This window comes from Penicillium solitum (assembly GCF_028829755.1).
Source record: "Penicillium solitum strain IBT 25940 chromosome Unknown utg000001l_segment0_segment0, whole genome shotgun sequence".
Taxonomy (NCBI): Eukaryota; Fungi; Ascomycota; class Eurotiomycetes; order Eurotiales; family Aspergillaceae; genus Penicillium; species Penicillium solitum.
The window spans coordinates 7,402,107-7,427,218 of NW_027072121.1; the positions used below are offsets into that span (position 1 = coordinate 7,402,107).

General features: G+C 49.1%; 9 protein-coding genes across 9 annotated transcripts; 3 read left to right on the forward strand and 6 right to left on the reverse strand.

Moving 5' to 3' along the window:
• Positions 1–200: 200 nt before the first annotated feature.
• Positions 201–1,460, forward strand: N7455_002829 (chalcone isomerase domain-containing protein; the record flags this gene model as incomplete). Its single annotated transcript, XM_040959921.2, has 1 exon — positions 201–1,460. One exon carries the CDS (start codon positions 201–203, stop codon positions 1,458–1,460), a length of 1,260 nt encoding a protein of 419 aa, XP_040809640.1.
• Positions 1,461–1,727: 267 nt separating this feature from the next.
• On the reverse strand, positions 1,728–2,411 carry N7455_002830 (glutaredoxin). Its single transcript, XM_040959900.2, has 2 exons — positions 2,116–2,411; positions 1,728–1,971 (listed from the first exon to the last, which is right to left on the reverse strand). The coding sequence occupies exons 1-2, from the start codon at positions 2,264–2,266 to the stop codon at positions 1,817–1,819; spliced, it is 306 nt and encodes a 101-aa protein (XP_040809660.1). The 5' UTR covers positions 2,267–2,411; the 3' UTR covers positions 1,728–1,816.
• Positions 2,412–3,370: 959 nt separating this feature from the next.
• Positions 3,371–5,033, reverse strand: N7455_002831 (uncharacterized protein; the record flags this gene model as incomplete). Its single annotated transcript, XM_040959932.2, has 2 exons — positions 3,371–4,843; positions 4,941–5,033. 2 exons carry the CDS (start codon positions 5,031–5,033, stop codon positions 3,371–3,373), a joined length of 1,566 nt encoding a protein of 521 aa, XP_040809609.2.
• A 1,117-nt stretch (positions 5,034–6,150) lies between these two features.
• On the reverse strand, positions 6,151–7,326 carry N7455_002832 (BAG family molecular chaperone regulator; the record flags this gene model as incomplete). The annotated part of the gene is made up of 1 exon (XM_040959873.2): positions 6,151–7,326. One exon carries the CDS (start codon positions 7,324–7,326, stop codon positions 6,151–6,153), a length of 1,176 nt encoding a protein of 391 aa, XP_040809630.2.
• Positions 7,327–8,042: 716 nt separating this feature from the next.
• N7455_002833 (uncharacterized protein) lies at positions 8,043–8,409 on the reverse strand (the record flags this gene model as incomplete). The annotated part of the gene is made up of 3 exons (XM_065604370.1): positions 8,043–8,164; positions 8,247–8,329; positions 8,399–8,409. The coding sequence occupies 3 exons, from the start codon at positions 8,407–8,409 to the stop codon at positions 8,043–8,045; spliced, it is 216 nt and encodes a 71-aa protein (XP_065462861.1).
• Positions 8,410–11,851: 3,442 nt separating this feature from the next.
• N7455_002834 (LMBR1 domain-containing protein) lies at positions 11,852–13,956 on the reverse strand (the record flags this gene model as incomplete). Its single annotated transcript, XM_040955036.2, has 2 exons — positions 11,852–13,586; positions 13,649–13,956. The coding sequence occupies 2 exons, from the start codon at positions 13,954–13,956 to the stop codon at positions 11,852–11,854; spliced, it is 2,043 nt and encodes a 680-aa protein (XP_040814478.1).
• A 1,644-nt stretch (positions 13,957–15,600) lies between these two features.
• On the forward strand, positions 15,601–20,214 carry N7455_002835 (uncharacterized protein; the record flags this gene model as incomplete). The annotated part of the gene is made up of 3 exons (XM_040955231.2): positions 15,601–15,815; positions 15,895–18,787; positions 18,850–20,214. 3 exons carry the CDS (start codon positions 15,601–15,603, stop codon positions 20,212–20,214), a joined length of 4,473 nt encoding a protein of 1,490 aa, XP_040814386.2.
• Positions 20,215–20,758: 544 nt separating this feature from the next.
• On the reverse strand, positions 20,759–21,953 carry N7455_002836 (uncharacterized protein; the record flags this gene model as incomplete). Its single annotated transcript, XM_040955281.2, has 2 exons — positions 20,759–21,502; positions 21,558–21,953. 2 exons carry the CDS (start codon positions 21,951–21,953, stop codon positions 20,759–20,761), a joined length of 1,140 nt encoding a protein of 379 aa, XP_040814460.2.
• Positions 21,954–23,019: 1,066 nt separating this feature from the next.
• N7455_002837 (putative nucleotide-sugar transporter) lies at positions 23,020–24,545 on the forward strand (the record flags this gene model as incomplete). The annotated part of the gene is made up of 4 exons (XM_040955066.2): positions 23,020–23,103; positions 23,169–23,245; positions 23,325–24,209; positions 24,272–24,545. 4 exons carry the CDS (start codon positions 23,020–23,022, stop codon positions 24,543–24,545), a joined length of 1,320 nt encoding a protein of 439 aa, XP_040814341.2.
• Between the last annotated feature and the right edge of the window lie 567 nt (positions 24,546–25,112).

The window sequence follows — 25,112 nt, forward strand, 5'->3', positions numbered from 1 at the left end:
ATTTTGCACAAGATATATAAAACGCTGTCATTATAAGTAATCCAAAAAATAAAAATAGAGTATCTTATTCCATCAAATTCATGTTCATACATGACGGTATCCTATGTAGATCATGCCATATCACGTGCATCCCCACACTCCATCTCCGTCACCCGCCAATCCTGCCCTCGAGATTCCTCATCAAACAAACCAAGCTCAAAATGGCCTCCACACTCCGTCAGAACCCATGGCGGGCATACCAAGGTCTCACCCGGCAACAACTCCGCACATCACGCCTCTCTTCCCGGCATCTCTCCACCACACCCTTCCGCTGCAATGCAACCAATAACCCCCTCCGCTCCCGAGCATCCGCAGCAGCGGATCTCCAGCACGCCTCCCAAGCCCAGCGGAAGATGATCCTGTCCGCAGCCGGCATAATCACCTGCGCAGCCGGTCTCTACGGCGTCATCAAGCTAGACCTATTCGGCCTTAACGAACTAGACACCAACAAAGATGACAAGACCACAGCCGCACCCCCAAAGAACGGCGCAATGCGCATGGACGGACCAGTCGGTTTCCCCAGCGGCGGGCCATCATTAATAACTATCCAAGGGCAGGACAGACTCGAGCAAGTGCCAACAGGAACAAGCACAATCCCCCACTTCCCAAGCACAATTCGACTCCCAACATCCGAAGCAACAGAAGGAAAGCAAACCGGCGACGATCTAGCCCCATCCACAGGCGAAGAATACCAACTCCTCGGTCTCGGCGTCCGCACCGTCTCCTTCCTCTCAATCCAAGTCTACGTAGTCGGCCTGTACGTCGCGAAATCCGACATCACCGAGCTACAACGACGCCTCCTACGCACAGCAATCCACCCACCCACCCCCGGCGCCGATGCAGACGCTGCCATTTCCGGCGCCGGCGCAAGCGCCGCTACCTCCCTCGTCTCGCCGGAGCGCCAGCAGCTCAAGGAGCTTCTACTTGATGCGGAGCGCGGCGACGCCGCCTGGTCCGCGATCATCAAGGATAACGGCATCCGCACTGCATTCCGCATCGTGCCTACCCGTAACACGGACTTTATGCATCTGCGCGACGGATGGGTGCGTGGTATTACTGCGCGCGCGCAGGCGAAGAAGGCTGCGGAGCCCGGCGAGTTCCAGGATGAGAGCTTTGGAAGCTCGATGAATGATTTCAAGGCTGTTTTCGGTGCTGGGAAGGGGAAGTCGGTGCCCAAGGGTCAGACGCTTGTTTTGATGCGTGATGCGCATGGCGCTTTGGATGCGCTTTTCCAGCCTGGGGCTAATAAGCCGGTTAAGTGGATGGGGCGCGTTGCCGATGAGCGGATTAGTCGGCTTGTTTGGTTGAATTATCTGGCTGGCAAGACTGTTTCGAGTGAGGGGGCCCGGACGAGTATTGTCGAGGGGTTGATGTCGATTGTTGAGAGGCCTCTTGGAACCATTGTGCAGAAGGTTATCTGATTTGGTTTTATTTGTTTGTATTAACATACCTGTACGTTAGTTAGTCGCTGTTCACTTTTTTTTTGCCCTCTGATGGCTCTACAAAATATTCCAGAGCTGCATGGCAATGCTCCACTCAATACGCATCTAATGCTGGAAGATGGCAGGCAGGATTCTCCTGATCCCTCCAACTCCACGCTATGGGAATATTTGCCCATATTACACATATCTACTAAACCTAAGAAAAGAAGTCTAAGAGACATCTAGAAGGTAGATAAGAGGTAAAAGCTGTGCAATAAAAAACCACCTCGGTATGTAGTTTATATTCTATTCAAGACTGACGCCTCGGGGGATTCTTGCTTGTGTGACATAACCGCTTAGACCGCACCAGCAGACTTGAGCAGATCCTTCAGGTCCTTCTTACCCTGGAGGTCGGAGTTACCGCCGATGTGCTTCTTGTTGATGAAGATGTTGGGGACGGTGCGCTGGCCTGAGATTTCGGCAAGGGCGCTCTGGATAGCAGCTCCCTCCTCTGTGAGAAACTTATATTAGCGATTGATTTTAAAAAAGATACATAAACATGGATCAGAAATATAAACAAATCATTGCTAAACCCACTCTTCTTGTGAAAAGAATACAAGAAGCAACGCAAAAAAATCAAAATAGAAAGACTCACCATCCTGATCCAGCTCGAGAGCAGTGTACTTCGCGTTCAAGCCGTCAAGCAGCTTCTTGGAAGAGTCACAGTAAGGGCAGTATGACTTGGAGAAAACGACGACAGCGTTGTCGTTAATGAGGGACTGAGCACGGGTCTTTGCGGCGGACATGGCGGCGGGATTTGGGCCGGCGAAGGAGCCGAAAAGACGGGTGAAGATGGACGAAATGGTGGGCGGTTTGTGACGAAAAGAGGAAGAGGCGATGTCTCTTTTTATAGGATATTCGGGGCGGGGTACAGGTACCTAGGTAAATATGAGAGGATTGGTTGGCTATTCCGTCAAGATTGCGGGATTGAATGCGGCGATGATGTCAGGTGATATTTGTCAGCTGGGGGAGCTTCCACCGGGCCCAGACTCTTGTTTCTCTTGTTGGGTAATGTTTAGATGGCTATGTATATAGTTCGTAGATGTCTACAAAGTACAATTCTGATATATCTTGAACTAGGCAGTCGGTTGACGCGGTATCTACACTATTACAAGTACAAGTAGCAATTATGTGCAGATATGATGTTTTTGTCCATTCAACCTGATATCTGATTAGCTCCGTGAGCAATTATCTGGCATTCAGCATGAGAGCAAATCCAGGTACCTGACTGCTCTCGCCAACAGGCCGATCAGACCAAAGAAAGAGGAGAAAATCGCTAGCAAGAAGGCTTGGGAATATGGAAAAACAGGCTTTAAAGATGTTTCAGGGAGAAATCCAGAGATTGGAGAAAAGAAAGGAAATCATAGTCAAAAAAGTCACGGGCAGATATAGGATGAGAAGGACGAGGCACACACCACAAGTTATATTTCGAGGTGCAAGTCCCTCGTTCTCATCCCATCCATCGCAATCTGGGGCGAGCTTTTTGAAGTTCCGTCCTACCATCCTACCATCTGGGTAGGTATTGCAATGATGAGAAGAAAGAAGGGAAATATCAAGGAATGAATGCACGGGAGGGAAAAAAAAAAAAAAAAAACACAAGAATAGCCATGCTCTGGTGTTGAAGAAGGAAGCCGGATTAAAAAACAATCTGAAGAAAATTGAACTCAAGGCGAAGAAACGACCTAGATCGCGGGATATAAAGTCACAGAACAGAACCGACAGAACACCATCCCGCCGGAGACGCTGGAAATAAAGTAATAACAAAGAAGGGAATCAAGCAGACGTGCAAATATCAAAGGTATGTTGTGGAAATGGGCGAGAGATTGGACAGATTGTGGAGTGAGAGTCCATCACATCACAATGCAGCATCCGCAGCCCTTCTCTTTCTTTGGTAGCTGCTGCGCGGTGACAACCGGAGGGCTCCAGTTAGGGTTGGGGTTAGGTGGCAGTCCCATTGGGGGTGGGTCCTGCACCTTAGGCATGGTGCTGTAGCCGGTACTCGTATTCGGACGGGGTGGTTCTGGGCTCTTTGACGGCCGAGGTGGTAGCTCTTCGAGCTGTAGAGACTCAACCGGTTGCTGTTCTGGCTCTGGCTCGACCTTGGCGGTTACAGATGGCGCGTCGAATGGGTGTACTGCGAGGGGTGCGAAGTTGCGGTCGTATGTGTTCGGTGTCCGGCCTTCCTTCTCCCACTGTTCCTGCATAATCTTTTTGGCAACGGTCGGAATCATCTGTTGGTCTGGTGGAAGGCGAGGGTCGGGCTTGTACATGGTTGCCAACCACGGCGGGTCTCCTTCGGGCCGGTTAGCGGCTGTTGGGGGACGATTTTCACCTGACCGGGTGGTAGGGCGCTGTGTATTGTTACCGGAGACAGCACGAGATCGAGGAGCGCTCGCCTTCCTGTTCGTGGGTGGAGCAGAGGTCTTTCGGTTAGTGGAGCCAGTGCTCTTGACTGTCTTCTTGCCCGAGTTGTTTTGTTGTGTACTGTTGAATCCGCGGCTGCCCGGTCGGCTTTCTGGAGAAGGGGTTGAACCATCTTGCTCAACGTTGATAGGCTCGCTAGCTCTACGGCCCCGTGAAGATCGGTCTTCTTCGTCCGTTGCGGCACGGCTCCGTGAACTGCGAGAATCGCGGCCCATTGCGCCGGAGATGGGGACTGGACTAATTGTAGAGACGGGTATTCGGGAGGCGCTCTTTCCAAGGCTTGGGTGGCTGTAGATGCTGGCGGCTGCATCGTCGGCGGCAATCTCCTCTGGCCGGCGGAGATCCCAGTGTTCCCGCCCATGGTCATCTAAATTGCCATTCACATCCCGCTTGCCGAGTTCTTCCCGCACTTTCGGCCAGGGTTCGGAGTATTCTGTAGCGGGTGAGTTCGCGGTACCAGTCCCGTTAGCAGAGCTCTGCTGTGGATCATGGCTCCTCCCACGTCCTGCGCTCGATTTGCTTTCTCCTCTCATCCGTCGCTGGAAGAGAATGGCTGCCTGGTGGAGCTCCTCACTCTCGATCTTTGCCAGTTTGTCTCGGTGGATCCATTTTTCCTGGTTTGTTTTTCCATCATTAAGGCCATCATTGTCCTCCTCGGGCTCTTTACGACCGGTTGCCTCGTTACCAAAAGCATCTCGCATACTGCCTACTTCACTCCCACGTCGGTTGAGACTGTGTTCCCTCCGTCCTCGGTTTGAGGCCAAATAGGGTGGTTCATATGTGTGGACATTGCGCGAGACCGAGGAGCTGCGTGAACCGTTTGAGGTACGCTGTCGAGAAAATTTTGCGCGGACGGAATTGGAGTCGTGTGAGGTGCGTTGTTTCGATGAGTGGCTTTCCTGCGGGGGAAAAGGGATCAGCGCTCGTTTTTTTTTTCTTTTCCACGTTCTCGGGCTGCCAGGTTAGGGACTGGAATGCCACACGGAATCATCTTACCTCAGGGCCAAGTGGCACCGCAAAATCCCATTGCGAGCCATCCACGGGCGATGCTAAGGCATCTGCAGAATATGCCGTAGCGACGCCCGCCATTCCAGTTATTGTTCACAAATGAAAAAGGCCAGTCCAGCTGTAACCCGGTTCAATAGATAGAGATGTAGAAAGTGGTTCGGATCAAGACATTCCAGGTAGAGTCGGGAAGTGGAGTGTAAGGGGGTTTACACCGAAAGCAGCAAATTGTCAACAGAGACCCTTAGGGTTAACCACTGCAGGGGGGGGGGGGGGGGTGTTTTTTTCCCAGTTTGTCAAGTTTGGTTCGACAAATTAAGAGCTGGCGGGGGGGGCTGGGCCCGTGGAAGGCTTTCTTCGAGGTCTCGCGGGGGTGGTTGAGACAAGGAGAGTGTAACAATATGGTTAAGGAGGTGAAACGAGTGAGAGTGTCAAAAATAAAGAAGAGAAAGTAGAAAATAGAGAAGAGAATGTCAAGATAGGGAAAAAAAAGAGGGAGAATCTAAGGAGAGGAGTCGTCGCCAGACTAGGAATAGCACTAGAAATAGCCTAAACCAAGTCCGACACTCTACGGAGTACGGAGTAGGAGTACATGGATCTACTATACGAAGTACTATGTACTCCCTGGTATTTGTTAATGCATATTCCCAAACATGCATCATATGTCCATCTCACATATTAATCAATAATCAATAATTCGATATCTTCAATAGACCAGGATTTAAAAAAAATTCTGAGGATTCTCGCAACTTAGTCCTGGGCCGTGCTTTGCCCCTGAACCATGTTGATCACCTCGAGATGCCGCTAAATTGATCTAGACAGTAACAGCGAAAATACGGAGTATTCCTTTGAACTTCCCCCCACTTAGTGTATACCTACATGAAACAATGGGAGAGACAGAGGGGAGAAAAGGAAAAGAAAAAAAAAAAAGGTTTGTGTATACATGCCGGCAAATAGTCTTTGGGGTAAATCGCAAAGTTGATATATCACAAACACGCCAATGCCTTCCATGCAAAGAAATATCCCGGGCCGGTGGACAGGTCCCAGCAAAAGGGAAAATTGACCAGTAGAATAGCCCCTCGGTATGAAATTGATACATGTTGTACATGTCTACGTATGCCAGTAACCCAATTTCAAATCCCCCAATAATATGCACAGCGAGATGGGGAGCCGAGTAGGCAACTGGTGAGCTATGTTACAGCTATGCAATTCTATCCAGCTCGCCGAGCACCGCCTGCGTCTCCTTGATGAGGGCGCGGCGTGCACTGCGCGCCACCTCATCACCATTGGGCTCGATTCCATCCGCCTTCAACTGGATTTGTGCGAGGATCGTCTCGCTCAGTTTCTTATGTTCATAGTCCCGCTTCTTTGGGTCACTAGGTGGGTTCGCAATGTATTCCTCGCAAAGTGGCTTCATCTCTTGCTCGAACCATCCGGCCAAAGCAGTGACCTGCTCCAGCGGGGTATGCAGCAACTTGAGGTTAGGCGGTGGGGCAGGGACGCCTGAGTGGCCTGACGATGTAGGCCGTGGTGGCCGAGATGGAGCAGAGGCTTCTGTGCTGACGGGCGACTTCTTGCCATTGCGTTTCTTCTTTCTCGAGCTCTTGCTCTTTCCACTTGGGGGTGTGGGAGGAGACGATGCATCTCCTGCACTAGTGGGGCGGGGCAGTGGCGGCGGTGCTGGCGCCGATGCAGTTACAGGAATGTTTTGCCCGTCGTCGGAGGCATCGCTCAGGGAGCCTGCTCCTGCTTCGGAGACCACGCATAGCACCTCGGAGTGCTGCTTGAGCCCCTCAGCTTTACATGTACGCGCGTTGTTCTTGAGTAGCTTGCCCTTGTACAGCAGTCTCACGCAGTTCGGGTCGCCGGCCCCGGTGCTCTCGGCGGCGGCCTCTCGTAGGTCTCCGATGGTCAAGACACCGTCGTCGATCGCGTATGCGCGGAAGCGCAATGGGTAGATGGTGCCACGGTGGCGGAGGGAAATAATATCCGGGTCGGAATTATCTGCTTGCGGGTCCGCGATGTCTGAAGGTGTGATATAACTGAAGTCCTCATCGCTAACATGCGGGTTGGAGGCGGGAGCATAACTCGGCGAGCGGCGCAGCATTTTTAAGGGGTTGCGCCAACTCATCACGACGACGGTGAACAGGCAGACGGCAACAGCTGCAAAAAGGGCGATAGGCTGATTATCTGGGGTGAACGGTAGCTTTTGCGCGAGAGGACCGAGGGGCGTATTGGACAGGTAGGTGAGAATAGGGTCCAGTTGATGGCGGAGGGAATGTAGGTGAATAGGGAGGATGTCAGCGACCTGGTCTATGTATACTGCGCACTTCTCGCCCAATGTGGACTGAGCGAGGGTTGGGGGCAGTAAAGTCATGGATCTCTGCGGAGGGGAAAAGAGAGCAGGTGGATGGTGAAGTCATGCCCCCAAGTCGTCCGGAATAGGCAGATAAGGCGGAGAGTACTTTTTTTGCCATCGAATTGAATTGAGCAATTGGTGTACTCCCAACAAGGGTGTGTCTGCCTAGTGGAGTGTCTGGTTTCAAGTCGATTCTTTTGGTGTTGGAGTTACAGCGATATTTGGAATGGTTGGGATAAGTCGACGGATGCCTTGTGTACCTCGAGGCTGCCTGGAAGTGTGGCGATACGTGAGGCCTGAGGCAGACCTATTAACTAGTTAGTTAGTTACTTGTCATACTACTATCCTAAATATGGTGATATATTTTCCGACCATGGCATGGTTCAGGGTAGTCAAGTGCCTTTCTCTGATATATCATCAAGGTAGCTCCTCATTCGTTGTAATATGGAGGCTCTTTTGTGATGTTGAGTAACCCAATTTGACCTCGATCGGCGTATGTATGTGCAAAAACGCGGGGTTATACAGCTCCCCACCTCTTTTGGTATATGTATATGTATGTATTAAAATATCTGCTAATACATTAATATAGGTAGTGGCTAGTTAAACTATCTTAATATGAAGAAAAATGTAGAGTAATCAACATAACTACTATCCATCGTATTAAAACGTATCTATGGGTTAGTATAATTATATAACCATATATGTAAAATATTATCATCACAAGCTCATGTAGCTCAGTGGTAGCCTTCGTGGTCTAGTTTGGTCATGACGTCGGTCTCATATCCTTTAATATGACATTCTTGGTAACAAGATTGACATCCGAAGGTCTCCAGTTCGATCCTGGACGAGGGCATTTCTTTTTAAATTTTTGCCGTATCCCGGATGACATATCCACCTACCAACAACTGGATAACTATGTCTCTTTTTTATATATATACCATAGTAAATACTGCGAATGCCATTTGCTTGTCGCCTGAATACCTCGTCATTTGGCACCGATCGTTCCTCAACTTTGGAATGTCTATAGTACTGAAGTGACTAGTTAGTTTTACTGTACTCAACTATACCTATATTACGTAGGTTGGCGCACCGAATGACCATCTTATAGTTGCTTAGTTCTGCCACATACACTACCTATTTTTCCTATACACCGTGTCGAGGTACACATCATATAGTCATACAGATCCTGGTGACTCTATGCAAGTACATGAGGGGACATCAGGTTGGCTGTGTACACTTCTTCGGTATGCCGTTGTGCTTGCGGGTGGTGGCTAAGACGCTTTGAATTCGCATCTCGGGTATGGATCTGCTCGAAAACGTAAGGTGGCCTAAGTACATGTGTGTTTGCTATTGTGGTAAAGGTATTGTGGTTGGCTTTGGTACGGTTGTCGGTGAGCTCTGGCAATATATATAGAGCCCTATAATAGTCAAAACTAGTTGGATTATGAATTTCACAGAAATAATGGCGATTGAACTTAGGAGAGGGGCAAGTGGTTTATACTAAGGAACTAGGTTGTATGGGCAAGAGCACCATCAATTACAGCTATTAGAATACGCACATGCCAGCTTTGTATTTATGGCTAGTACTATGTCTCGACTCTTGATGGTAGGAGCTCGCTCGGGGCGGCTCTCTCGGGGCGTTGAGTACATATGGCAACACTATGGAGCGGACTGTGGCTTTTACCGGTTTGGATGTACCTACCTATATAGGTAGGCCAATTGACCCAGGCGTCGGCCATATTCGCTCGAGAGATATCGCTGACGGCGGTTTCATATGTAACAACCGCGATACAAAACATCGTATAGAATAACCAAATTGAAATACGTATGTGTGCCTAGCCTTATTGGTGTTACTCTACATTGTTTAGGTTTAACTTTCTACATTACTATGTGTCCAAGGTTGCATCCACGGATGAAACTACCTTATTTGAATTCGCCATCTAGTCAACTTTACTCTAGTAGCAGCTTTACCTTGAACAATTGATTGATCTTCGTATCATGCAGAAGATATGAAGTTGATTTTTTTTATGTCACTCTATGCCATTTCCTTGCCATGGTATTGTTCACTCGCTGAGTATTCCGTAGGCCATGTCTATGTGGATACTCCGATGGTTTTATACCCTATATATTAGGCTTCCTTCCTTCCAACTATTGTCGTGCGTGTATATCCTAGGATTCCTTTATATTGGATCACAGCCATACATATATATATATCCATCTCTCTCGGCGTGCCACTGTTGAGCGAGGTCGGTTCACTACGATATTCGTTCTTCTTCTGTGCTCTATATAATTAAATAAAAAGAAAACAAAGCTAGTACAGTGGTAAAGAAGCCTTTCTACGCGGCTATATATAATGCTACTGTGGTAAGTGGGGAGATGGCTGTGTAACAGTGGACGACCTACAATACCTAAAAGTTGTCCAGTGTATATATCTCACTTAAAGACAGTCTCTGGGGGTGTCATAGAAGGAGAGTACATATAGATAATGGCTCCTTTCAGCCCTAAGTTCAATAAAAAATGAGCGTATATAGCGGAAAGGAAATATGCCCACCGTAGATACTAATATATCAATAACCCCATCCTCCTCCACCTGTAAGGACGTACCGTATCATGTTTGCGTGCATCATATCATTTGATAGCTAGGGGACCTTAAATTAGTACAGAATTATCAGTTTTATGTGTATCATAGCCACAAATCATTAGCCCTATATGGATGGATATCGAACACCCAGTGCGCCAGTTTGTTTATGACTAGATCTGTATGATGCCAACTAAGTATGAAGGTCTTTTTACCAAATGTTTGTGCATTTTAAACGAAGGCCTAGGATAGAGGTAGGTGACTACGGACAAGGAATACAAGAGCGACAAGAATTAGATCCAACTTCAAAACCTATAGCTTTCTGGGGTCGCTGGGAACCTAAATATTGTCGCCTGTTGTATATTGGCTTTTTTTTGATTGAACCAATGGCCTTGTTGTTTCGATTTGAATGTTAGGACCGGATATATTAGGATATCGTATGGCAACCCGTCGTATTCGCGGCTAGGACAAGATGGTCGTGAGAGCTCATTCGGTATACTCTATTTATTATTACACATCGAGCTCTATTGTTAAAGACATATTTAGGTATGTTGGTTTGGAGTACTGTTTTCGGCGGCATAAATACACCGTGGGAATAAGAGTCATGCGAACTATATCATCAGGAGCATGCACACTTTCTTGTTCAGCTCCCGTATGCTATATACTGCTCGTTGTAGAGGGCAGAAGTAAAAAAAAAAAAAGGTTAAAAAATTGTATATAAATTTCCCAACACCGCACGATATATACTCGTGGATCTTTTGGTCATAGTGCACCACATAGATAATCAATAGCTGGGTTGATCATGACAGATCTCGGGAATAGTATGCTTGAGACAATCAATTTAAACGGCGAATATCTTATAAAAATTGCTAAATTTGAAAATAATCTTGATAATCTATTTGTGGGTTTAGCTCACGCACAGACTGTTTTGGTTCATAGTGTCATTAATTCCGAGACATCCCATCACAAGCACAAGTGGCTTAGTGGTAGCCTTCGTGGTCTAGTTTGGTCATGACGTCGGTCTCATATCCTTTCATATGACATTCTTGGTAACAAGATTGACATCCGAAGGTCTCCAGTTCGATCCTGGACGAGGGCATCTCTTTTTGCTTCTCTCACGTAGAGGAGTGGGTCGTGTTCGACCAATTGACGGGTTAGGTACAACTTTGGGGGTTCCATGTACCTTTCGTATGAGAAAATAATACAAAAGATACATCGGCATGTCCTCGTTCTGAACCGTAAGGCCCAGCGGAGTCGAAACGTGTTGATATGCACTGATCTATGCAGGAGGATCTTTTTTTTTAGCTTAAGACGTACATGTATGAACGAGAAATGATGGTAGTAAATAGTCTTGAATAAATCCTACTACTACTATCTATGGAGTAAGTACAACATAGTATTCACGATGGAGGTTCTAGCCCTAAAGAGAATAGGGGTCAAACTACCATGACTGCTGAATATACTATAATCGTTCATTTAAATAGCAAGATTTGCATACTAACCCCATACTACATAGTGCAAGTACACTTTACAAACTTGGAGATATGCCACCGAGCATGATGTTCAGCCGTTATTTATCTCCTCCAGACCCCCTGGAACTTGCCTAATATTCATATGGCGTATAAGGGCACTGTTATGTCATCACAAGCCAACTGGCTCAGTGGTAGCCTTCGTGGTCTAGTTTGGTCATGACGTCGGTCTCATATCCTTTCATATGACATTCTTGGTAACAAGATTGACATCCGAAGGTCTCCAGTTCGATCCTGGACGAGGGCACTTCTTTTTTTTAATCGCCTGATATTAGGCGGAGAGCCAATTTTTCGGGAGGCTTTTAATCTTCTATAAAAATATTCAATTGGAACTAGTGTAAGCAAATCGAGACAAAAATGATTGGCTATGTACAAGCAAAACGGTATATTACACTGTCCAGCAGTCGAAGGGATTTAAACATCGCAATGCACGTGTTCAACCTAGGCGCAGACGACCAGGCACAGCCCGACCTCCAAATAGTGCCGAACCTTCTTCTGTGGTATTGTCATCACCTGACATCCAGCGCGGAAGTCGGAATGGCTCACCCTGGAACCACCGAGGAGTGCTGGTAGTATCAAATGTGTTCTTGACGCGGTGGGCAAAGGACTGGAAGAAGTTCTCATCTTCTTCATCCTCACCTTCTACAATAGTAGGCGCAACCACTGTCCTCTGGGCAGGTTGAGAGCTCTCTGCAACCGGGACCCGCAGTCTGGACGACCCGGGGGAACCTTCATCCTCACGATCCGACGCCCACGTTGAACGGCTACCACGGGAGGACACTGCCAGAGAACCGAAGCCATTTAATTCCCGTTCAATGAGGTCGCGACCCTCACGCCAGCCACCCATGCCATACCCGGCAGGGTTGTTTTCAACATCGTGGATATCATCATCCTCTGCAAGGCCGCATCCAAAGATGTTTTTGATACGCCCATATAGGTTGAATAGTGTTGCGCAGATAGGCAGGAGGATAAAGATAGGGAAGATGAAGTCAAACCCTTTCCCGAGCGGCGTCAGGTTGATGAGTTTACCAAGAAATTCGTAGAAAGTGGTGGTTCGCCGGAACTCTTTTGGCAAGAAAGTCAAGAAGTTGTACGCAATTGGTACGGTCAGCCGAGCGACGAGACCAGCGTACCAGCAGGCGCTTTCGCCATATGTATTACGACGGACAAGCGCGCGGTTTCCCCATACCTTAACATCACTGACACCAACGAGAGCCGCCGAACACATGTACAATAGCCAAGCAGAGGCTGTGAGCTGACCACCGAAGCCAACTGGATGATTTTTCCAATTGGGGACGACGGTCAAACTCACGGCGGAGAGATGGGGCGCCACAGACTTGATCATTTCCGACCAAACAATGCAGGCTGATGCTACTGCAAAGAACGCGCCAAATGCCAGCCTGACTGAGGGAATGACGTTGGCATACAGCTGATATCGCATGTACGGGGTGAGTAGTCTCACACGAGGGATGCAGGATGACCGACGTGGGGCCGGTGCGAATTCGAGCTTCTTTGAAGCTGCAGAATTGATGATGGCTTGGAGATCGGCTGATAACTGGACTAGACGATCCCACTCATCCACAAATCGGGCCTTCATGTGCCGAGCACGTTGAAGTCGCCGTGTAAGATCGGCTAGATAGCGTTCCGTGATGACAGAAGGTATCGTGGCGGATGTATCGGGTGACTCGAGGATCGGGGCCCGCACGTCGGGTTGACCGTGCCCTTCCCGAAGCTCTTCAATCCATTCCTGGAAGTCACGAGCAGTGCCTGTCTTACGGCGTTGTAGCTGTGAAACCTGCCCATTGAGATTCGCTAACTCATTGACCGAGTCCATCAGGCGATCGTGCACCTTGGGCGCATGTGCCTGGAGTCTGCGTAGCCGACCGCTCACATTGGAGTTCCGGAGCAGATTGCGGGGGATCGAAACCAGACCGTGGCCCATGAGATAAATAGCAAGGACGAGACCCCACACATATGCCAATGCCATGATGAGACCTTTGATGGATGTGAATTCGAACCCATTTGAGATTGAAACGTAGATCAACCCCACCAGAGCACATCCCAGGACAATTAACTGATATTGGGCATTCGATCGAAGAGAATACATAAGTCGGCCTTTTGGCTCACGGTAGCCCGAGTCGACGTATTCACCGAGTAATGGGAGGATAGCCCTGTAAGAGAGACACGAATGAGCGATAGTCCTTGGTCAAGTCGAAGAACGCGGGGCACTTACCAGGTGAGAACGAAGATTAGCCAGTAGGCGATGCGCCAGCATACCAGAACCATTCGCTCCGGTAGCCAGATTGCTTTGGGGCCAGATCCATCTCGCGAACTTGACGCCAAGTCGATGGGGACAAGGAGCACAACACTGGCGGGCAGAGCCAGAGCCAGAAATATAGGGACACTTAAATACGCGGGGGTGGCGCGGAGAGTGAGAAACCGCCGTAGGAGAAGTAACACAAGTGCGGAGATAAGGAACAGGGCGAATGCGAAAAAGACGTTCGAGCCCACCGAGATGGGCGACACGGATACGGGGAACATGCTGAAGAAACAGCGGAAGCCAATGGGAAAAAGAAAGGAACTTTCAGTCGTTGTTCATGGCGAGATATCCAGGGTGCAAATGAAAGAGGCGACCGGATGTTGAAAGTTGTTGGAAGGTAGAAGTGTATATATAGAACAGGCCATGGGGGTTGACGTTTTGGGGCCAGGAGAGTGGCTGACTTAAGCTCTGACTAACAGTGTTAAGAGGACTTTGTACGTAGGGTAGTACTGGGGACTTGGCTATGGTCGTGTGCTCAAGTGTATAGTGGAGTACCTGGTACCCAGCCGCAGCCTCCTGGCAGTGTTTCTTGATTTTTGACCAATTGGTTCCTCCGGATCAGGTCAGGGCCAGAACGCCTTTGTCGATCTTGATGGGAACCGATTTTCCCTTATTAATCCTTTTTTCTTTTTTTTTTTTTTGCTTTTGGGTAAAATATTTAGGATAATGAAACCATTTTTCTTTTAATTGTCGTACATATGAATATTACTATGTACAAAGGATATACATACATGTACTCTTATATACCCCGTAATTGTCCTATTACAATGGGTACATGAATACATGAATACATGAATAAATACATGAATATCGAGCATTATTTAAGATCCACACCATGGTGACGACGTGTTTTGAGCTTTCAGGTACTTAAATAACGGCCGGAGGGATCGTCAGGATTTGCAGCAATGTATTTGTAGTACATGTAAGTAATAAGATACAATACCCCGTACCCCTAGGGATACTTAGCCAAGTAGTGGAAACCCGGGCAAACAAGAAGTACCATACAAGTACCTTTGAGCTATTCGGGTGCCCAGGTGATCCCCCCCCAATCCCAAATAGTACTAGTAACATCACAATACGAATAGATACCAGCCTATTGATACGCGCCCCCATTCATTATTCCCAGAGACCATTATTCTTCATCTTAAAATCCAAAACCCTCAATGGGATGATGGTTTAATTAAACATAGCCCTTTTATTTCATTTTTGTCACTTCTCATTCATTTAATAATACCCTTAAAGATCATACATAATAATATCCTTTACTCGACCGCCACTTTTTTCTTTGCCTCCTCCAGTTCAACAAGATCTGTGCACCCCCCCGTCTCTTTGTCTCGGTGTTATTCTGTTTTTCAGTAAGTACACTCGGTTCTTTCTCTCCTACCCCCCCCAAATCTTCTTGCCATTGTGCAGAGAGGACAGCAACTGAGGCCTGGTGCGACTTTGAGAGCTGCACGATCCCTGTCACGGATCCAATCCACCCTACAATTGCTCTTATTCGCTCCAAGCCACAATCAGGTGCTGGCCAGCGAATTGAATCCATCTGACGCTGGTGCCCGAACGTCTGGCTTTCCTCGTTGTGTTGTTCGGTGTTGGTTCCCTCCAGTCCCTCCTGTCCTCCGTTTCGTCCATTTCCCACCCATCCCCACCCTTCCTGATCGACTCGACTCACGGTTCCACACCAGCACCTGCTTACCTTTTTTTTCCCTCCCGCTGATGAACTCGTGTTGAACTCCTTCCTTGCGTCCTCATCACTAATCTTGCGACATCTTCACAGTTGCGCATGGTACCCCCCAGCGAATGCCAACCTTCAAGAAACCTTTTCGCGGATTGCCCATTGATCCCCCATTGATGGGGTGTCCGCTATGAATCCCGGAGAGTTCCCCAACCCGGGCGCGGGGCCTGGCCGGCCAGCCCCGAATACCACGATGAGGATGAACGCAAACATGCAGGTCCCAAAGAATGACAGTGTGCAAGCTATGATGACCTATGTTGCGCAAATGTTGCAAAACCAGGGACCATTTGGAGGTTGGAAGGCAGAAGTTCTAATCAAGACTCGGGCGACAAATGTTTATCAAATGTAAGTTGCATCATTTTCTGCCTGCGAAACTGGCTTTGCGCTTTGATTTTTTATCTAGTCTAACCTCTACGTGAATTAGGATCACCTCCCTCCGTTTGATCCAACCTCGCATCGATCTCCACCAAGCGGCCCAGGCGGCCATGAGTTTCGAATTAAAAGCATTCACCAAAGCCAACGAGAAGATCGAATACGAAAAGGAATGTACCGAGAAGCTTCTTCACATCAGAAACACCCGAGAGAGACAGGCCGCGGTCGCTTACCAAAGTGGAATGATGCCCCAGACGGGCGCTGGTCAAAATCAGATCCCAGGCGCTTTTCCGCAGCACCTCAATCAGAGCATGCAGGCGTCCCCGGTTTCTGGCCAACAGCAGATGGCAATGGGAATGAATGGGCAGAACCAACAGGCAGCAATGCAGCAGCGACAGCAACAGCAGTCGCAGGCGATGCTCCAACAGCAGCAGCAGCAGCAGCAGCAGCAGCAACAACAACAGCGGTCCCAACAGCGTCCTGGAAATGGGATTCCGATGGTCGACGACCTCAGCACGCTTTCAGCCCAAGATCTTGACCACGTCTCTCGACTGGCAAACGAGATGTTGAACAAAACCAACCCGGAAGATATGGAGAAGATCAAATTGAACCTGTCCAACATGACACCCGAGCAGCGGCAATACCTGGCCCGGAAAAACCTTGAGCCAATGACCTATTTTTTCCGCTCTCAGGCTCTCAACCAGATCAGACGCCATCGCCGCGCTCGTCTGGAAATGGGAGCACGCGCGCCAAATGCTGGGGTGGATACCAATGGTAATATGATGGGCGACCCGATGATGAATTCTCAGCACCAGCGACAGATGCTTCAAAACATGTTAAATCTTCAACGCAATTCTGCATTTCCCGGAAATCCCGGCCAGACGATGGAACCCCCAAACTTCATTGGCAATGTGGAAAACATCCAAGGACAGCAAGCAGATGGCCTGCGCTCCCAGGAGGCTGGCCAGCTAGTTGTTCCTGCCAGCTCTTCCCAAATGAACCAGGCCCCATTTCCGAATAATAACAACAACATGTTTCCACAGCAAATGGGCCAGAATGGCCAGGCGAATATGAACGCCAATAATACAAACGCTCAGGCTCAGTTCCTTGCCCAGCAGCATCTGCAGGGTGGGTCCAACACTCCCCAGGATCGAATGCAGTTCCAGACACAACAGTCTCAGGCTCAAGCACAAGCCCAGGCACGTGCACAAGCGGCCCAGAAGGCTCAGATGGCGATGTCGGGCCATGGTGGCCAAGTGACCCCTCAACCGCAACCGCAACTGAACGGACAGAGCCCTGTCATGCCAATGCTGAATCAACCCATGGCCCCGGGTCAGATGTCTCCGGTCCAGGTGCCCGCTCAAGCCCGACCACCGTCCCGACCTGCGAACATGGGCCAGCATCCGGCTGGCGTTGCAGGACAGGCTGCAATGCAAGGTCAACCCCAAATTCCTTCCAACATCCCGCCTCACATCCAGGAACAACTCGCTCGCATGCCTCCTGAACAAGCTCGGGTTTTTATCATGCAACAACGCCGTGCGGCTCTCAACAACATGGCCCGAGCCAACCCCGGCCAGCAGCCGCAGCCGCAGCCGCAACCGCAACCAGGCCAAGCCCAACCAATGATGAATAACCAGATGGGCAACGCCATGATGAGAGGCTCGATGAGTGCCCCACAGGATTTGAGCTCGGGAGGAATGCCCCAAGGCCAGCAAATGACTCAGCAGCAGCGTCAACAACGCCAGAATGAGATGTACAAGCTCCAGATGCTGCGGCAGCAAAACAATGGGGTGGAGATGACCCCTGAGCAGGGCAAGCAAATGGACCGCGTGTCTTTCCCACCGTCTATTCTGAACATGAATGGCACCTCGATGCAAGTTCCTAGCAACGTCAAATCATGGGGCCAACTCAAGCAATGGGCAAATTCGAACCCTCAAGTTGCAAGCCCCAACGACCTCCCGCGCCTCATGATGCTTCAGAAGCTTCATCTTGGTCAGCTGATTTCAGCTTCCACAAATCAAGTCAACCAGAATGGCCAGGGCCCAACGGCAACTCCATTCCAAAATACCCAGGCTCCGTTTACGAACGCGGCAGGCTTCCCTCCTGGCCAACAATCCACTGCTATCAATATGGCAGCCATGCGGCCAATTTCCGCTCAAGACATTCAAATGGCTCGCCAAAAGCTCGGACACCAAGCGTCAAACTTCACCGATGAGCAGATTCGGGAGATTCTGTACCGAAACCGCCAAAAGCAGATGATGCAGGCTGCACAGAACCGAGCAATGCAACTTGAAGGAAACACGCAGCCTGGCCAGCTAAACCAACCGGCCGTGCAGCCTCCGGTTCCTGCAGTACAGCCTGTCCCGCAAATGAAGCAACAGCATCCCCAAGCCCCGCAATCGACACCCCAAGCGGCGAACGCAAAGCCCCAAGCTGGAGCTGCGGCCAAAGGTGCTAAGGGTGCTGCCGGGAAGCAGGCCTCAAAGAAGAGACCTAGCACAGATGATACAACTGAAGCCCGAGCCACAGCTACACCCCAGATGAGCCAGCCTGTGGCAGTTCCAGGCGCCCCAGGGACGGGCCCCCAACGGCCAGGTCTTCCTTTCACGCCGGAACAGCTTGCACAAATGACTCCTCAACAGCGAGCTCAGGTTGAGGCACACATGCGGAGGCAACAGTCTCAAAGTCGGGGCCAGGTACTCAGCAGAGCCGCCGCTGACGAGGCATGGAACAGAAACCTACCACCGCAAGTTATGGAGGTTTATAACGACATCGCCAAGAACGCTCCTCCCGCAAAGCCTATCCCTGTCTCGCCAGAGCAGAAGGCCGCCATGACCAAACAACTGCGTGAAGCTTTGGATGTTCTCGGCCGGCTGGATGCCCTTGTACAATGGTTTGCGAAGATGCAAGGCCAGGAGAAGAATGTGAAGAATCTTCTCGCCATGGTAAGCTCTCCTTTGATAATATCCATGGATAGGTGTTTGTTTACTAATCTGATCTCACTTAGCGTATCCAATTGATGAGACAGTTCAAGCCCTCGCAGGATTGGGTTGTAAATGAACATTTCACAGTTACTTCCGATTACCTCACTGGTGCAATCCTTTTTATGCGGAAGTTGTTCGCAGTGATGATTTCTCGCATGCAACAAGGTCAACGTCCTAACGCCTCCCAACCTCCTAACTCCAACGCTCAGGCAATCCAAGGCAACATGCCGGCACTGAACGCGACCAACCTGCAGCAGTTGCAGGCACAGGAAGAAGCCCTACAACGAGCCCGGCGCGCTTCTAGCCAGTCTGTTGCAAATGCCCCAGCTGCACCTTTCGCGGCTCCGTCTCCCAGGGGCGTCCCTCAGTATGCCCCAGGCGGACTTGCCCCCGAGAATCTTAAACTACCTCCTCCCAAAAAGCGAAAGCAGTCTCATGGAGTGGCATCATCCCCGATTCAAGCAACTGCAGCTCCTGGCGCAACAGCCAAATACAACAAAGCGGTGGCGGATGCCACATCCAATGCTGCAGCTATGGCAGGTGCTTTCAAATGCAGTGTGGTTGAGTGCCAACACCATTACCAAGGATTCGCTACACAAGCCGTCTTGGACAAGCACGTCGAAGAAAGCCATCAACCAGAGGAGGAAGAGGTGATCGAGGATTATCTCAAATATTACCATGAAAGTATCTCGATGGGTCTCGGACTGGACCCCAATGATAGTTCGGAAACCCAGCAGGCGGCCACACTCGGACCGGTGCCACCCTCCACCAAGCTTAGTGCAGCAGCTTCTCCCGCGAAACAAAGTATTGCCACCCCTCTCCTTGCCAACAACACGCCCATGGCCAGGGTCACTAGCCAATTCGGAGCCAAGGCCGCGTCTCCTGCTGCAGCATCAGCTCAGCTGCTCACTCCGCAGTTGTCCTCTGTCAAGGGAACGAAGCCTGCTGACAAGGATGGAAAGAAGGATGTTATTATCAAACTGGAGGATAGCGACGCAAAGGATCCCTGGGCGGAGTGTCCCACCTCGCTTGACACAATCCATGATACATTTTCAAACCTCGCAAGCAAGGATCTACCTCACCTGGGTTATGATTCGCTCGAGGATTTCGATATCAATGAAGCTACCCCGGTGGATGATGACTGGGCTGCCTTTGCCAGTCTAACTCCTCCAGACGAGGCCGAGGAGGCTGCTTTCTTGGAGAAGTTTTATGAACCCTGGGACGAAGAATCCATTGCCAGGGCTGCGGACTGGATGCGCATTCCGCCTGAGATCCAGGTCAAGGGCATCGGACCTATGGGACAGCTTGAGGTTGACTGGGATGCTGTTGCGCGCTACGAGAGAGAAGGTATTCGCATCAGTCAGAAGTGGGTTCCTAGTTCGTATTGAGAGCATGTACACATCACTAGTCCTACATGAGGATGGACTGAGTTTATGAAACATTCTATTTCGGCGGTTCGTTTCCAGCGTATATATGGCTCAGGAGTGATGCGTTTTTACCCTACGCGGGACTCCCGGTTAATTTCTTGTGATCCTTGGGGATCTACCTTTTGGATTTCTAATCATTTTTGGACATTTGGTCCATTGGCCTCAGCGATGGCGTTTGGAGGGAGGAAAAACCGGGATTAGGTTCTTAACCGGGTTATTTATTTGGATTTCTTTTTGGAAACTTGAATTTTACACATACGTACATAAGTACCCCTGTAGCTCTAAGTAACTACCATATTTCATCTGCTGGGTCATTCCTCTGTCGCTTTTAGGAGGGCGCTCAGAGTGAGGCCAAGTAAAAATCGACGTATGTAAACAATAGATCGTCTAGGAATCTCAGAAAACCACAGACATGTCTTTGTAGTATAAGTATTAGTTCTATAACATGAATCAATCCCCAAAGGCTAGACCAACAAGTAGTACATCACACCAAAAGCCCTCAGCCTCAGCCCTCAGAATAACAATTCATAGAAATAAACTTCGGCGTATCAAATTTACCCCGATTCTGACAAGGCGCCTTCAGATCAGGCGTATAAGCATTAGAATTCAGACTTGATTTACAATTTTTAGTATCGAATACAGTGCAGAGACCAGCCATCATTGTCCAGGATTGAGGTATCTCGAGGGTGCTGGCATCACAATCAGAGGTGGATTTGCCGCGGTTTGTAAACCATTTACAGGAAACACCCGTTTCTGTGAATTTGCTGCTTAGACCTCCGCGCAGGTTTGCGCAGGTCTTCGAGTAGCCCACATTGTGTCCTTGGAGTATGTAGTAGTCGCCCGCGCAGTCCTTCTCGGTGTACATTTTGAGTAACCATGGATTGATAGTTGTCGATTTGGTGGCATTAGTGCTAGTGCTAGTACTGGTGCTTGGTTTTGCTTTTGTTTGGGTTGATTTGGTTGACGTCGCCGTCGTCGTTATTTTGTGGGTGGACGTAGTCTTCTTGGTCGTGGTGGTTGACTTAGATGTGGGGACAGACTTGGTTGTTCTGGTCGATTTGGACTTGCTAGTGGATGAAGTCTCGGTGCTAGCCACAAGTTTATAAGCGGATTTAGTTGTGCTAGTAGATGCGGGAGTCTTTTTCGGTGTGGCTGAATGGGTGCTGGTGGATATAGATAATGCTGTAGTGGCATGGGCTGCAGAAGTGCAAAAGTCCGAAGTGGTTCCACAAAGACCCAAGGAAGAGCACTGTTAAGATATTAGATGTCAAACTCAGAGAAGGGGTTTCAAACTCTCAACTTACACATTCATTGGCCGCACACAGATTCAAAGACCCTAGGTCAGACCAGCTGTTGGGGCGCGCTGTTCCAGGCACCTGGGGGCCACAAACAGCATTTGGAAGCGCAACCGGCATCGGGGGCTCTCCAGAACTGAGGCAGATGAAAGAACTCTGCGATATCTGTCCGCACCCAGACCATGCCCAGCTTCGAGCGTTGTAGGTTTCGATATCAGCCGTGGTGATAGAATGTGCTTGAGCAATCACAGGACAAGTTTCGCCAGCCTGGACAACATATTTGTAACAAAGGCCGTTGCTATTTGCTTGAGGTGCAACGGCAACAGCTGCACCTGATGTTACTGTCGGACCGACCACAAGGAAGCCGATGAGAGCAATGAAGTTGCCAAGGCAGAAGAACCCCATTATCTGTAGGACTGTTTGAGAGTGCAGTTGGCTTTTCTCCTTCTCCTTCTTCTTTTTTTTTTCAAGGAAGCAGGGTCCGTATTATCTGCTCAAAGAGGTGCAAATGCACCAGACTGCCAAGGATCTACGCATAATCGAATATGATGCCGCCGTGGGTGGGCGAGCGCCCTATGAAAGAACTTTGATGCCACTCCAGGGTCATTAGCGTAGCACTGGAACAAATTTTAGAAAGGCGCTGCATCCGAAGGTTGATATCCCAGATGTTTTCTTTGTCTTCTCGCAGTTCACTGCATGACCTTCCCGGGTTGTTTTATGAAGGCTTTGTCTAACCCACCTCAATAAGAGCAGAAAAAGATGTTCATTTTCAGAGGGGAATGTTGGATACTGAGTCTCTTCTTTGTAAATGTGTAAAACCAGATAATTGGAATGATCATCTTTGTTAGAATCATACTCTATTCACCTTTCTTGCCAACCAAGTACCAGGTTATTGATGCTACTCGGCCATGTACGGCTTGGAGCAACTGTGCTAGAAATCGGTTGAAGGGTTGGCAAATACATGCGAGAGCCACATCCGATCCTCAAATACACAATCTGTATGAGAATCAAATATATCAATTATCCCTCGATAACTTGTAGTTCAAGTATTGACTGTTGTACTACTGATGCTTGGCATGGAGGATCCATGGATCCACGATCGGGTTGCTTATGTAATGCATTGCAAATTGGGGTTAAGGCCGTGCTTAATTATACTCAGCAAAAAGCAAGGGCTGAGCACTCAAAAAAGGGAAAGCTAAGAAGTAAGCAGATCAAGTATATGAATATTTAGGTAGAATCTGAGCTCTGGAGAGTATGGACAATATAGACTAATGTACAACGTTCTATGTAGAAGCCCAATGTGATGCCTACGGGTACTTTGTGGGGAGGGAGTCCTGATACCGTGACACATGTTATCAGCTCCGATAAGCTCTCCGCTTTGTCTCCTCACTTGGCTTCTCCAGGGTCTCCTCACTTCATCTTCTTATCCTCTCAACACTTGGACTAACCTTTACCAACACAGTGGGGCAAGATGGCAAACAATGCCCTCATTCCCCTTCTGGTCACGATGATGCTCGTGACCGGGGTGTGCAACACCATTCTTAACAAGTATCAGGTTCGTCCTCCATCCAGAGCTACAAAGAAACAAGAAACAGAAACTAATCTCTGCATGTCGAACAGGATATGCAATGTGTGCGGAACTGCGATTCTCCGGATCCCAGCCAGCGGAAGCTGTTCGAACAGCCTGTCATTCAAACGTAGGTTTCACCTCGTCTCGTGTTGATGACATAGCTTTGCAACACTAGCGATGAATGCTAACACTATACGATAAAACAGAGCCGTAATGTTTATGGGTGAAATGGGCTGTTGGCTAGTTATCGGCTTAATCTTCCTCTACCGCCAATACATCGCACCACGGCTATCCAGTGACCCCTCGCCCCTTCTAGCGGGCGGATATCACCCGATAAACGGCGATGACGAAGGCCTCGATCATGACGATGACCACACAGTCGATGGACTCGATAGTGACAGCAGACACCCCAAGCCCCTACCCGAAGATGACAGCCGCATTCCACTCCGCGGATGGAAGGTCCTACTTCTTGCAGCGCCGTCGAGCTGCGATATCGCCGGCACAACCCTCATGAATGTTGGTCTTCTCTTTGTGGCAGCCAGTATCTACCAGATGACTCGGGGTGCCCTTGTCCTCTTCGTAGGCCTGTTCAGTGTCCTTTTCCTTCGCCGCAGACTCCACTTATACCAGTGGAGCGCACTCTTCATTGTCGTCCTAGGTGTGGCTATTGTGGGTCTTTCTGGAGCTCTATTCAGTGGAGAGTCAGGCCACGATATCACCCAGGATGGGAGTGCTACTGATGCGGCTTCACGTGCTCTTATGCAGGCGCGTGATGTAGCTCGGACCCCTGAGGCTGTTCAGGCTATCATTGGCGTGTTGCTTATTGCTGCAGCGCAGATCTTCACAGCCACCCAGTTTGTACTGGAGGAGTGGATTCTGGAGAACTACGCCATGGAACCGATCCATGTCGTGGGTTGGGAAGGTGTCTTCGGCTTTTTGGTTACTGTCGTTGGCATGTTGATCATGTATCTTATTGTTGGACGGACCGATGCCGGCCGATATGGCTACTTTGATATCAAGCAGGGATTGCACGAGGTTTTTAATAACCGTGCTGTTGCCATATCCAGCGTGTTCATCATGATCAGTATCGGGTATGTGTTTATCTTGCTTCTCAAGTCCATTTTCCCGTCCTCCCCTCTAACGTTTGTTCTAGTGGCTTCAACTTCTTCGGTTTGTCTGTCACCCGTACTGTCTCTGCTACTTCCCGTAGCACAATCGACACCTGCCGCACGCTCTTCATCTGGCTTGTCTCGCTTGGACTCGGCTGGGAGAGCTTCAAATGGCTCCAAGTTGCCGGCTTCGCGCTTCTTGTCTATGGAACTTTCATGTTCAATGACATTGTCCGCCCTCCGCTCAAGGCTTGTTTGCCCCGTGACCGGAGAGAGGGAGAGGTGCTGCTTCCCGAGGGCCCCATTGAGCACATCTGATTGGCTTGGCTACTTATTTTGGACTTGCTCTCCATATTATATACCATTCTGGCGTCTTGGTATCTTCCGGCTCTGCCTTATAGATTGGGCTCACGCCTTGGATTTTGGACAATTCATACGACCTTGCATTTTTTTGTTTCCTGCCATGGAGTCACTTGTCTCTTTGCTTTCAGAATTATATACTGACTGTTTGTTTTTTTTTTCTTGCGGAGGCTGCAGCTGATCTGAATTCTCTTTTGAAGTTATAGCGCCTTGCTTTCTGTCGCCTATTGCATTTTGGTTTATGTATTGGGTCTAGTCTGCGTCATAGGTGTCACAACTTTGAATGCACTTCAACTTCTACTAGTATCTAATAAGTACATGTAGAAAGGAGCACACTACTCTCATATGGGCCATTAACTACATGGACTCCATGCAATACACCTTGCACTTTCCTATACGCTAAAACTTTCATCTGAAGCATGTGCAATAAGAAAAATATCCCCCCCTCCAAGTAGTGAAACGAAGTACAAGAGAAAAGGAAATCAATGGCAGAACAAAAGTCTAGATAGATAGAAGCGAGGAAGG

Excerpts from the sequence above, each read along its gene's own strand:
- N7455_002830 (XM_040959900.2), bottom strand. The coding sequence starts at position 2,266 with ATGTCCGCCGCAAAGACCCGTGCTCAGTCCCTCATTAACGACAACGCT. Across the intron at positions 1,972-2,115 it reads TCTCGAGCTGGATCAGGATG|AGGAGGGAGCTGCTATCCAG; the intron begins GTGAGTCTTTCT and ends AGTTTCTCACAG.